The sequence below is a fragment of the Amphiura filiformis genome, chromosome 15, assembly GCF_039555335.1.
Source record: "Amphiura filiformis chromosome 15, Afil_fr2py, whole genome shotgun sequence".
Taxonomy (NCBI): domain Eukaryota; kingdom Metazoa; phylum Echinodermata; class Ophiuroidea; order Amphilepidida; family Amphiuridae; genus Amphiura; species Amphiura filiformis.
In genome coordinates this window covers 29721252-29735838 of record NC_092642.1, presented here as the reverse complement: position 1 = coordinate 29735838, position 14587 = coordinate 29721252, and the positions used below count along the sequence as shown (strand labels likewise).

Here is a 14587-nt window from a genome sequence, read left to right as displayed (position 1 = left end):
GACGGGGTTTTACGGTATATTTATAACATTCGACCGGAGCCAGGCACAGCTCAATAGTGCTCAAGGGCTACTAAATTAGCTTAAATTCAAGGGATCCAAACGGACTTTACGGGACAGGGATATGAGAAGAGGTCCGATTTTAGATACAGGAGGAAAACCGGAGAAAAACCTGCGAGGAAGAGCATGGACCGGCAACCAATCTCACGTGTGGCACCGCGGGGAATTGAACCCGGGCCGCAGTGGTGAGAAGCGAATGAGAAGACCACTATACACTAACCCGTCCTCCCCTAAGATGTAAAGATGCTGAGAATCAACACTTTGGGCATGTCCCAAAAGGGTAGAGAGTTAAACCTAAAAATGAATACCTGGCATCTCTGACGATGGATTGAATTATATAACTAAAAACACAGTGCAGTGAGGCAATTTCAGGGGAATTTACATCTTACTATTCTGTTAATCTACTATAAAATTGTAATTGAATACATAATCTTAAAGGGGTACTACACCCATGTGGTAAATTTGTGACTATTTTTTTTTTTTTCTTAAAAAATGATTACACACTGGTTGCAAAAGTTATGTATATTATTGGGGCAAGGAATCCAATTACTACACTGAAATTTCAGTGACTCAAGACAAGCGGTTCAGTATATATGATAGGAAATGAGGTACATCCTAGTGGTAGCTTACTGCTGATCATAAATAACAAACCGCTTGTCTTGGGTCACTGAAATTCCAGTGTAGTAATTGGATTCCTTGCCCTATAATATACATAACTTTTGTTACCACTGTGTTATTAGTTTTGAGAAAAATGCAAAAATAGACACAAATTTATCGAGGGTGTAGTACCCCTTAAGGGAACTGGAATGAGCGTTTTGAGCGTTTCGACAGTATTTTTTTGTGGGACATGAGAGCACATCAGACATATTGAATTGCATTCTGAATATGAAGAATGTCTTTCTGATATCAAATAATTTTCATTTTTTGAAATTCACGATATAATACAAATTTTATGACCAATTATTAAAATTTGATATTTTTCACATTTTTGATATATAACAGTCCTCGAAGTAAATTTTATAAATTTAATGATATATTCTTAAAGTGTATGTAGCTGGGAGGAAAAGCCGACGATCAATTGAAAATTTTGACCTTTCATATTGAAGATATGGATTTTTTTCCCAAAAGACCTAATTTATTTTGGTGTTTTGGGGAAAAATCCATATCTCCAATACGAAAGGTCAAAATTTTCAATTGATCGTCGGCTTTTCATCCCACCTACATACACTTTAAGTATTAATCATCAGATTTATAAAGTTTACTTCGAGTACTGTTAAATATCAAAAATATCAATTTTTAAGCATTTGCCATAAAATGTGTATTACATTGTGAATTTCAAAAAATCAAAATTATTTGATATCAGAAGGACATTCTTCGTATTCAGAATGCAATTCGATATGTCTGATGTGCTCTAATGTCCCACAATAAATACTGTCCAAAGGTTCATACCACATCCCTTGATGAATTAATAAATAAATAAACAAATAAATTAATCCTAGATAGGTCCTACATCATTATCATACTTACAATATCAATGACATTGGTGTCACTTGAAAGTCGATTCAAGATTCGCCCAATAGGAGTTGTGTCAAAAAACCTGAATCATTGGATAAATCATGTTCAAACTTTTGAAAATGTGAGGGTCATTAAAAATTCCATTTTTTGAAGTCACTTACAATACAATGAGATGGACAAACTAGAGCAAAAAATGTCATTCGTATATCAAATGAAATTAATCTATAATCCACGTAAATACATGACATTTACATTCAAATTTGGTTGATGGCCTGAGCTTTCGATCCAAGCAGGATCTTTATCAAAGGCAACATTGACGGATTTTAATCATTATAAATTACAAGTGACTTACAAAATATATGTAATTTCACAGTTTTTTAGCCAATTGGGTGGCAATAACTCAAATAATCAAACAGTACACATATCATAACTCATGTAGTGAGACATTTAACATTTGTCCTATTGCCTCGGACGAATTACTTGCATATATGGTTATCTTATATCACTCATTAACCCATCTGCTACTGGCTAATGATAAACTGTTCGATGGTCACCTTAGTAACAGCTAGAAAATCGTCGCGGGATTTCAACATGCATGACATGTGAAAACGCACACTTTGTCTGAGGCAGCCCTAACGTAAATCAATAATGTAAACTTACCTCATCGGAGAGCAGACGATATTACGCAACATATCAATATGTAGTTTACTGGCGGCTCTCATAAATGCAGCAATGAAACTCGCCATTGTTACAAATGATCCAAATATACAGAGGCAAATTAAGATGGAGTAGCCTTTGATGTAGTACAGGGTTCTTGCATCCTCCTGTTAAAAAATAAAGACAACAACAGATTCAAATTGATGGTAGCAGCGAGTTCGCCGTCGGACAACTTTGTACTGTCAATATTTTGATAAGGTAGTTCAAACTTCTTCAGGATAAACTACAAAGAGTTGCGCAAAATGTACACTTCCCTTGTTTCCACAAACTCATTATAATGGACTGGCTCTTGATGACTAATGATCAAACGTATATTACTCATACTGAAGAAATAATGGTTCTGAAAAGTTGTGTTTAAAGTAGGCTGCCATGTATTTACTGACAATTTGGTGGCTCTGAAAAGAGTCGTTTAAAGTAGACGCTTGTCCCTTACTGACTGAATAATATGTGGTATCTACATTAGCATAATCAAATATAATTTCGGATTTTTTATTCGAATCATTTGAGGTGTTATCAGGCATGATCGATGTACACACGTATAGTAAAATAACAACCCATCACATTGCTTGCCTTTACGTATCGGGTGTTTCCGCGACATGCACCAACATTACTTACTATAGACGTTTTATTGACGCCAGCATTAGACCAATCCGCCAACCAGAAGTTCTTGTAGATGCCAAACCCAGTAAGATATGCGTAGGTAAGTAGTACAAGGATGACTAGCGGCCAACCCATGCTCCTTAAGTAGTATGAGTACACCTTGCGGGAAACAGCGCCTCTTTGTAGTTCTTCTTTCTCGATAAGAGAACCTCTTTCTGACGACGGTAAGGAAGAAAATGTTTTATGCGAGTGCGAGACTAACGCCATGCAAGCAAGCAATACATTACGTTTAAAATGTGTGCCATTTCACCGCCACTTTTTTTCAACCAATGGTAATTTTTCTTTACCTCATAGCCAGAAAGTCCCTGTAGCGCGCGTACCATGCAGTATAGCCTTTCGACATTGGACAGTGAAATGCGCATCGGCGAAGGTCATTGCCTATAGGATATACATAACGGCACAAGATTATGGAAATCATTGATCTAATTGAATCCGTTTCTGTGGTGTAATTGACAGACAGAAAATCTCACGAGGATCTCAAACCATGCACAGAGGACAGTTGGCGCTTTCAACATAAACATAAAATATGATATCTTAATTTAAGCTGTTCATGTTGTATAAGAGCAAGAACCCGGAAGTTTTATTTTCATTGAGACGCCTGGCTGTGTATGGAAAGGAATGAAAACAAGACACCGAATTGAAGATAAAAAACAAGAAAAAGAAAGTCACTCCCAGGAAATCATGAACAATTTTACTCTCAACACTAGGGTCAATTGGAGACAGGAATGTCTTAATCCAATCTCAACTGGCTTGGGTTCGACTCAAACCGTTCGAGCCCTGTTTTCATAAACTTATAGAGCCCAAGTTTCACCAAAGTAAGCTTACCCGTCCCCGATTCACTAATTATAACTTGACTCTGAGATTTGGTACTTCCAACAGAGACTCTCTGGCGTAACTTCCTTCTCTCCATATCAGCTGTAGAGTCAGAACCACTAGCAGCGCCCTCACTATCAGCCTCGGCGAGGGCGCTCTCTGATTCACTCAACTCACGTGACCACAGTGTGCAAATATTTTTATCAGCCTCGCATATTTCTTCAAAAGTACCTTGGTGCGTGATTTTGCCATCTTTCATAACAAGAATCTGAAAATAAAAGTGCTAGCAACTTAAGTTTTCCTATGAACAAATCCCAATTATCATGTCATCTGAATAGGGTACTGCGACTCTTGCTGTGTAATGGTATTATCTGTTGATTAGTATCCAATGAATGAACTGACATTTTAACAAAATAAAACTTCACTTACGAATTACTTTGCTATATCATCATTAAGTACAAGACTATCATATCTTACCAAATCAGCCAGTTGAAGATATTGCAGCTGATGCGTTACCAGGATAACAGTTCGGTTTTCTTTCTTAAGCAACATTCCCATAATGCCTTCATAAAACAGATGTCCGCCTACATGCACATCTAGAGCGGACAATGGGTCGTCCTAGATAAATCCACAAAAATGGTTAGAACCAAGAAGATCTTGTCTAAATTGTTTGAAATTATTTTAATAAACGTTTAAAAACGTTTCATGAGCTTCGTTCTCATCATTATTTTCCCCCAAGTTTTCATCGTCAACATCCTCTCCTCCTCCTCCTCATCTTCACCACAACCATCATCGTCTTTATCATTGTCATAGTCTTCGCAATCGGCATCGTCATGACGCTATCTTCATCATCACCATCCGCATCATCATCACCTTCAGTGTTGTCTTTTTCCTCCTCATCATCATCGTAGTTGTTCTTACCAGCAATACGATATCATTGCACGAGTACATAGTCCGTGCCACGCTGACTCTTTGTTTCTGTCCACCGCTCAAATTAATTCCTTTCTCACCAATCTCCGTCTGATCCCCACCTGGAAGAATATCTATATCAGGCTGCAAAGCGCATGCGCTTAGAACTTGGTTGTATCTATTATGAGGAAAGGAAAGCGAAAATGATAGAATAATTGATACATGTTCGTAAGTAAAATTTAAAGAATTGCCATCTAAAGATGTTAATTGTCTTATAAGAATATATATGATATGGGAGATGAGGTCATTATAATCATTACCAATATCATCATCATCATCATCATCATCATCATCATCATCAAAATCGTCATCATCATCATCAGCAGCAGCAGCAGCAGCAGCAATGATTCTCCATCTTTAAGTCGGCTTTAAGTGCTACAGCTGACACAAAAAACATGCACAAACCTTTCAGCATCATATAGCTGGCCAAACAGGATATTATCTCTAAGTGAAGCATTCACAATCCAAGCCTTCTGTGCAGCATATGCAATGGATGAGAAACGTCTAGAAAAGATAATGGCAAAGATGTGCTTATTTAGTGATAAGGTATTATTGAAGCCCGAATTAAAAAGACTAGTTTGCGTATGACGTCCTGTCAGCTAGATCAAAAATGCTGGTACTGTACCTGACGTCAGACGCAAACTAGTCTTTTTTTTTTAATTCGGTCTTCAACTATGAAACCAAAACAGCAATTGTTCACATGGCTACATAATGAACTTTTCAGAATAAAACATTTAAAAAAAAATCAGTGATCGATTATTCAGATGTTTTCCAACAAAGTGGCATTTATATGATGTTCAATAGTAGTAATGGAGAAAGGATGAAGTCAGAACTGAGAGAGGGGAAAGAAAATATTAAAATACATTACAAAGAGTAGACAGTAAAAATAAACGTAGAGCGGTGAAAAGCAGATAAATGTGGGAGATAGACCCGGCGAAAAAGAGAGACATGTACGAGGGAAACAAGAGAACGAGACGCCAAAGGAAATGTAAGGGTGGGATATGAGAGAAGTGGAGAGAAAGAAAGGAGGGGAGGGTGGTAGAGAGAAAGCAAGTGAGAGACGAAGAAATGGATATATATAAAGAGATGCATCGTGCATAAAACCTTACTGGTTGACTTGCACTGTGCCACTTAGCGTTGTCATCTCGCCGAAAACTGCACAGAGCAACGAAGACTTGCCGCTTCCAACAGAACCAACAACAACGGTTAATTTACCTGTTATAAACGGTAAGTAGATATTATTCCTCAGGAAAAAATACGCTTAATAATAAAGAAATGTGAACCAATAGGGCACTTTTTTTTCTCTTTTCATACATCGATGTGAACCTGCAGCGAACTTTTGTAAAGGGTGTTGCTTTTGGAAATACGATATATCAAACATTGCATATTGTCGTGATCATGATCACCTTATAATGAATATCATCCAGCTATAAGCTAAACTTTTCGCAATATAGTGAATATACTCAGTCATCCGGTCATTAAAATTACAAAGTTTTGAATTAAATGTTTTACTGGAACTCACTTTTACAACTTGCTACGTTGCGTCTGATACCACCGGACTTCACCAGGCAACAGACCCGCCTGGCTGGTCATGTGTCAAATGTCACATGAGCAATCCAGCGGGGCAGTTGCCTGATGAAGTCTGATGGTATCAGACGCAACGTAGCAAGTTGTAAAAGTGAGTTCCAGTAAAACATTTAATTCAAAACTTTTAGAAATATGGAGACTGCATGGGTTACCTGCTGGTATTTCAACATTAAGACCAGATATTACCGGTGAATGTCCATCCGTATCCCAGGAACAATTTACATTATGAATCTGAAAAATAGTTGTAGAATAATTATACATTAATTTAATGAAACTTTAAAATACTCAAATATTCCAATCGATGTTGTTCAAAGTTCAGCAAACATATCATGCCCATGTTAAACACGAGGAGATATGAGACCGGCAGCGAGGGCGAAGACAACAACGATCAAAAAGATATAGTGATCTTAATTGTGATGATGATGATCATCATTGTCATCACCACCAATGCCCATCATCACTTGCGAAAATTTGATAAGTTTAGTTAACCTTTTCTTAATGTATATATATCAATAATATTAATTACGAAACCTTTATAGCCACAGAATCTGGAACACTTCCAGTGAGCGTCGAGTTTATACTAGCGTTCGCTGCACATGCTGCACCATACGTTACAATAGTATCCGCTGAACGCGATGTGTTGTATGAAGTTTGGACGGAGGAAGCACCAGGAAGGAGAGGATTTGTTTCATCTTCTGTTTCCATTTCCGACTCACATTCGCCTTGATTATGAAATCCAGAAGGGCGCACGTTTACCTGGATATGAAAAAAGAGTTCCTAGTCACTAAAACAAGAAAGCCTGAAATGTGATAACAGACTAAAAGAACTAATGGCCATAAAATTATCACGGCTATCACGTTTATGTGAAATACAATACTAATGGAATCTGCCCTAACACATAGGTGATGTCAACCCGGGGATGTCAAATTGCTTCATATCATAGATACCTGATAAGAGTATACCTGAATGTATGTAACTTGGTGAGTATACCTGAATGTAGGTAACATAGTGTGTTTTTCGTCAAAGGGGTTGGCTTTTCACTTCTAATATAAACATGAACGTGAATACAATTTAAAGTAAACAATAAAGTTAAACACAAAAAATACATACTTCACTTCTAGAAGCACCACCACCATCAATGTCGTTAACATCATCATTCGGTATGATATCATCTTCCCCAGCATCTTCTACTTCGGGAGCCAAGAAGAAGGCGCTTATCCTCTCAGCACTAACCATTGCGTTCACTAGCAATGATATGGCAAGAGGTAGTAGATATAAAGGCTCAATTAGCATATTCATGAGAGCGAGTGACGTAAAGGTGACACCTGGTGTCAAAGGCTGTTTGCTGAGGTATGGATATGATGCGAAGGCCTGCATGGAATTGGTCAAATAGAAAACAAGTGCGCAAGAGTAAAGGACGCGTGTCTAAATCTCATGAGTATGTCTTTCGTTTTGTGTTAATATATCACCAAAATATATTTAAATTATTTTCTTTCTAACTTCAGGTTGCTCTTTAAATGGTAATGTTGAAAAAAGATAATCGCGTCCCCAAAACCCGGTAAAATAGAGTTTGATCTTGTGTACAATATATATTCGCTATACTATAACATTGCAACATAAACGATAAATAAGTTTAAAGTTTAAAGTCATGGTTATTTTGCCATGATTTATACTAAAACTTACCACTAAAGTAACGAGTATTGGAGTAGTTTGACACACAAAAACTGTAAGAAAAGAAAAAGCAGCTAAATTAGCTGATGTTGCTAAAGTACTTCAAATAGTAGCAGCAATACTCTGTCGAAAATGGATATTTAGGCACAACATCTCTTTTGGTCCTATAGTGATATCGGTGCCCCGCTAGGGACCGATGGCTCTTTTTTACGTATACCATGAACATTACAGTACTTTCGTTTTTTAGTTCATGAAAAACAATAACACAATGCAAATGTTAATTATTATGTTTGATACATTTATTACATCACCAGGGTATGACAGAAAGAGTCATCGGTACCTAACCAAGTAAATTTGATTCATCTACTACATCACCTTTAATTACTGATTGCAAACGCTGCATTAAGGGAAGGGGTATGAACGTTTGGACAGTATTTATTGTGGGACATTAGAGCACATCAGACATATCGAATTGCATTCTGAATACGAAGAATGTCATTCTGATATCAAATGATTTTGATTTTTTGAAATTCGCAATGTAATACACATTTTATGGCAAATCATTAAAAATTGATATTTTTCATATTTAACAGTACTCGAAGTAAACTTTATAAATCTGATGATTAATACTTAACGTGTATGTAGGTGTGATGAAAAGCCAACGATCAATTGAAAATTTTGACCTTTCGTATTGAAGATATGGATTTTTTTCACAAAACACAAAAAAAAAATTAGGTCTTTTGGGGAAAAAATCCATATCTTCAATATGAAAGGTCAAAATTTTCAATTGATCGCCGGCTTTTCCTCCCAGCTACATACACTTTAAGAATATATCATTAGATTTATAAAATTTACTTCGAGGACTGTTATATATCAAAATTTGAAAATATCAAATTTTTATAATTTGTCATAAAATTTTGTATTATATCGTGATTTTCAAAAAATGTAAATTATTTGATATCAGAAAGACATGCTTCGTATTTAAAATGCAATTCGATACGTCTGAGGTGCTCTCATGTTCCATAAAAAATACTGTCGAAACGCTCAAAACGCTCATTCCAGATCCCTTAATAGAAACGTTAACATTTGTGAATTGTGAAGATTCAAGAAAGAAAAATAAAAGTGAACGTTAAGACTTGTTTTAACTATTCCTAGTCAAATAATTCCCGCCATGCTTCTACTACATCTTACTAATACATGATCTCGTCATATTTGTTCATCTTACCATTAATTCCATAGCAGGAATTGTACTTGAATATCTTTCGTATTTCAATCCCTCTTATCCTCTCCACAGCTTCACCGAATAGTTTTTCCCATCCGTAGAGTTTAAGTAGTTTCATACCTTGTAGCAGCTCGTTAGAATGCTTCAATCTGTCATCTGTGTATCGCTATGTGGAGCAAAACATAAGGCGAATAACAGATTAGCTAGGCCGCCCTCTACAGTCCTATAATACAAAGTGGCGTGGTTATGCTATTCGTCAGTTTACTGCATAGTGTACTCTACGGTGTATAGAAACGGCTGATAGAAATCAGGTTTTCGGCACTATGCAGAAATCAAAAAGATTGATCTAAAACACAAACATAAACCTTTCCATTCGCTTCTGTGTTTATCTTCGAGTTTGGAATTGTGTAAAGTGTTGTCTGCTTGTTTGCTTTCACTGATTTTTTTTGTTTTTGATTGATTGATTGATTGATTGATTGATTGATTGTCGTGTTCCTATTTTGTTCTGGTTTCAATCAGTCTTTAGTTTATTCGGGGTTTTTTCTACTTTTATTCGTGGACGCCATTGCAAATAATATCAACATGTGCTACATGCTCTATGTAATAATACATATATAGTGTCGATTTGGAAAATTTTCAAGCTACTGATATCCATAAATTGAGATCATACATACGGCATGAATTTTTTTAAACATCTGGGATGTTGTATTAATTTCAATGATTCATTATCGGTGACTCAATACATACCATTGCTTGCTTCTGAATCTTGGACATGATATTGGCAAGTATAAACTGTAATGGCATCACTGCTACAAACACGGCAAACCCGAGTAGCGAGGAAGGACCTATCTGGTAGTATAATAACCCAAGAGCGATCATGATCTGTTGAAGAAAGAGATGGATGATGAATATATTTCATTTTCCTTTGATACTTGTTAATTGCATTTTTGTCTTCAAATCAAGACCAACGACAAGACTTACAAACACTGCTAGTATGTATAGTTTTTTTACAACTCCTCCATTCAGTAAATTCCCATAGGTTAAATGTGCCTTAAAGATCGTGAATATTTCGCCATAATTTTCAGCATTAAAAATCAATAGTATTGCAACAATAAACAACCAAATGGCTCTGAAATAGATGGCATGTACAGTACACTCATTTACTGCTTCTAGATATATGCCAACCTGTATATTTGATCATCTCAGTGGCAGATAGGAACCCTCATTGGGGACTGCACAAGTTTGGTGAAAATGCACACTTTGACCAAGGCAGAGATAACGTATAAGGTGGCCATTTTCACTGTGCAAATGTGCATTCATCGTCATTGTTTCTGCTTTGCCCGACTCATTTGCCTCATTTTTACTATTACTTACTTGCAACGGAATGGCCCAAATAAAATGCATCTTCTGAAAGAAAAACAGCAAATTCATAGCATCCGTAGACATGTGATTAGTCACATGACCAACTGTCATGCTTCCTCCCGACAAGGCGTAGGTTGACAGACGAAGAGATTTGTCGTATATCATTGTCTGAAAATATATACAATTATTGATTGAAATTTGATTGATTGATTGATTGATTGATTGATTGATTCATTCATTCATTTCATTAATCTTGATTTATTCATTTATGATGGATTATCAACTGTATATACAATTGATTTGATTGTGATCGTTTTTAGTAAGTGGTATGTTATTTGATGGCTCATTCCATTAATTGAATGATTGATTGATTGTTGATTGACTGTTAAAAATGGATCTATTGAGATCCATTGATTTATATAATTGATCGATAGTAGTACTCGGGGCAACGGAGAGACGGAAGTGAGACCGCCCCCAACGTTGGACCGGAAGTGTAGGGGGGAAGTCTAATTAGGTAGAGTGACCTAATGTCCCTTAGAATCCCTACCCTGGGGAAATTCTTAATTGGAGTGAATGTCTGTACTGACTAACATGGTCCTGGTATACTAATTGCTTAATTGGGTGTTCCCAACATCCTGGATCAAATTACTTCAGTCTGTCAAAAGTGAAATCATGAACTAATTAGCAACTCTCAAAAATACAAAATCATTAACCAATTAGCGATAACATGTCTCAACTGGTAAAATGAAAAAATATAAATATGAAATAAATATACACCAAATGAAATATAGAAATAATCCTGTAAGATACATTAAAATTGGCATTATCCGTCCAAATACCTGTCCAAACTGGTTCTGTCGGATACTTCAATTACGTAAACTGTATATAAAGCGTACAGTTTGTAGGTCTAGCCATTCACTTTTCGATTCGACAGCAGAGCAGTAAAACCAGCGTTTCATCGTTTAATTCTAGAGTAGTGTATAAAACATCTAGGTATGATGGCAAGCGACGGTTGGGACAGTGAAACAGAAATTAACTTGTGGCGATTGAACCAGTCAAAATTAGCAGAAGATACAGCCAACAAAAGCAGCAGCAGAAATAACACCAGCAGTAATTTCATGCCAGACTTTCTCCCATATTAAGAAAAGGCGCTGCCCGATGCACCGATCTACAACTGCGACCCTATATTCTCTGGTGAAACAAGTTCCGATGTACCCGATATGAACACATTCAATGTGACCAGCGTAGATTCAGCCGGTAATTACGACGAGCCGCCAGCATCCAACTACCATGCTTTAATGCAGACTGCTGATGAGTATCGCGAATATATGCGAAGCCTAAATGGCTGGGATCTTAACGACCCTGTAGCAGCTTCATTGGACAGTTACATAGAAGACCACATGTCGGAATATAGGCGAGAGTCTGATGAGAAGAACAACAAACATGATAACAAAGACTTTGATGAGAAAACAGAAGACGAAGGAAATAATCTGATCATCGTGGAGAATAAGGAGAGTGTCGATGACTGCGGTACTTTGCAGGCCCTGGAACTGACAGCACACCTTTGGAACAGAAACCCTCGCTTGATGATTTGAACAAAGCACCCAGAAAACCATTCGCTCACCTGCCTAGACTATATCAGCGACCCAAGACATTGTTCGAAAAGAAGAAGGATATTCTTCACCAAAAGACTGAGCAGAAAGACAGTGAAAAAGTTTATCATGTGGGGAATGAAAAGTATGTGACTGTAAGTCAATTCAGAGGGAGAAAGAGTGTGCACATTCGCCAGTTTTACATGGACAAAAACAACAGAAGGCGTGCTACACAGAAAGGACTCGTACTTGCACCAAATGAATGGAATAATTTGACTCTTGTTGTGAATGATGTCAACAAATCTCTTATGTCATAGGGCAAATGTGTAATGTACAGTAAAGTAATTAGAGAGTTTTTGTAAATACAATCATTGTAATGTTAATTTATATTGTAAAGTTGTTTAATGATTTATGCCAATCAGATATGTTGCGGGAAACTTTGTACACTTCCTCCCTTTGTCAGCTATAGTAATTAACAAGATGTTTTATATTTCCTATGGAATAATTATACCAAAATAATACTGATGGTGAAAACTAAGTCAAAGGAAATGCTACCTACATTGATATAATTAAACACATTTAGTAATTAAATATTTGTACACTTGTTAAAACTTTATTTCCTATGTACCATGTAAAAGAACAAATGTGTCAAAATGTTAATGAAGGATGTAGTAATCTGAATAAATCATGGAAATGAAAGAGAAAGAAAATACAATTTGTCAGTTGTATGTAATTAGTATCAAAGGTTCCTACTCTGATCATTAAAGGATATGTCCGGATTAAATTAATTAAAACGTTGAAAACCAAAGTTCCAGACAGGTTGTTTAATTAACGCAGCGGAACTAAAGAGGGTGTCCTTACATCGGTAGTTTCAAAGGGGAGATTTAATTAACGCCTAATTAACAGAAATCTGAATAAATACTGTAAGAGTTCCATCAGTCCAATCATTCGATCTCTGGATCAACTTCACGACACTAGTTGCCAAGACTCGCTATACTTATTACAGGATCTTATATCCAGTCAAGTTCTTACCATGTCTCACCACGTTAAAGGAGATCTATCAGGATACATAGCCATCGGTGGCATGGAGTATGTCAAAAATCTCACTGGACGTGCCGAGGATGAACACTACATTAAGGGGGAATACGACGAGGAGGAGTTTCTGGTAATGCTCCCAAAGTCAGCCCCTGAATCAGTCGTTATTGGGGTGGCAGACTCCTTAGCAATGAGAGGAGAAGTGCTAAAGAAGTTGAAGAAAATGTGGAAATCAAATCCAAAGTAAGTTAATAATGATTATTATTATTTCAGTTTGATAACAATTCTCATTTTAATGGTTTTTTTGTTTTGTTTATTCGATAATTTATTTAACTAATTTTTTATTCTACTTACTTTTACAAAGATTTATTATATTAATAACAAATATTTTCATTTTCATACTGTTAATAGTTGTAACATTAATAAACCTAATATAACAAACCGTTTAATTTAGTATGTTTTTGAAATACGATGGATGTTCCTAGGTTTGTATATAAACGAACGGTAAGTATAGCGAGTATTAGGCCTAAAACAAAAATGAATTTGATTAACGCACGATAATATTTAAGAACTACATGTAGTAAGATCTTGAGGCCTATAGATAGTAGATGATGAATTCTACGTATTTTGTTTACTCATAGGCTTACATCTAAATATTATTTTTTAATTTAGAAATTTAACATTTATTAAAATAACAATTCAGTCATTTTGCGTTTAACCCTATTATGGCTTCTAAGTACAACTTTCACAAATTAATATTTTATATTCGATTCATGAATTAATTAGATCACTTCATATTATTTATTATTCAGCATGAAGTTCCATGACAAGGTGTGGATATGCGTCATCGCGGACCATTTGCGTCGCGTGTTCCCTCAAGTAGACCGGGAGGCAATGAAGTATTACGCCCGGGGCAGTCTTCCAAAACTCTACCAACATTTTATGAAGATGAATGGGAGACCAGCACCTCCAGCGGCAGAAGGACAGCCCCAGCATCATCAGGACCAACCCTCCATCAGGACCTGCCCCTACAGCACCGATAGTAGAGATGCAACCACCACCACCACCACCACCACCACAGCAATCTGATGAAAACAAGGTAAATCAATCGCAAAATCATGATAGTGGCTTAGTTAAGAAGACTGTTGTTGTTGTTGTAGATGAAATTCCCAAACCTACTTATGCCAGTATAGTTAAGGGCTTTTTCGAAACCTACACACCACCAACCATCTCTCAAGAAGGTGGTAGGCCCAGGGTTTCTGATGTGGGCGCGAATGTCCAAGTTAGATCATCGACGAATACTTCCAAAACACCTAGTGGTAAACGTGGTTTAGACGACAAACCTAAATCAAAGTCGAAGAAATCCAAATTTACTTTCAAAAAGTGA

General features: G+C 36.5%; 1 protein-coding gene across 1 annotated transcript in view; it reads right to left on the bottom strand.

The window, feature by feature from the left end:
• Positions 1-14587, bottom strand: part of LOC140171487 (ATP-binding cassette sub-family C member 9-like) — a 67330-nt gene that overhangs the window by 30450 nt on the left and 22293 nt on the right. Inside the window, exons 6-20 of the mRNA XM_072194756.1 lie at positions 10586-10741; positions 9959-10093; positions 9215-9377; positions 8002-8042; positions 7429-7689; positions 6850-7074; positions 6471-6549; positions 5841-5946; positions 5137-5235; positions 4684-4849; positions 4240-4380; positions 3775-4030; positions 2905-3104; positions 2233-2396; positions 1585-1654 (exon numbers count right to left, since the gene is read on the bottom strand). Of these exons, the coding sequence (XP_072050857.1) occupies positions 1585-1654; positions 2233-2396; positions 2905-3104; positions 3775-4030; positions 4240-4380; positions 4684-4849; positions 5137-5235; positions 5841-5946; positions 6471-6549; positions 6850-7074; positions 7429-7689; positions 8002-8042; positions 9215-9377; positions 9959-10093; positions 10586-10741 (2262 nt within the window). The remainder of the gene's footprint in view (positions 1-1584; positions 1655-2232; positions 2397-2904; positions 3105-3774; positions 4031-4239; positions 4381-4683; positions 4850-5136; positions 5236-5840; positions 5947-6470; positions 6550-6849; positions 7075-7428; positions 7690-8001; positions 8043-9214; positions 9378-9958; positions 10094-10585; positions 10742-14587) is intronic.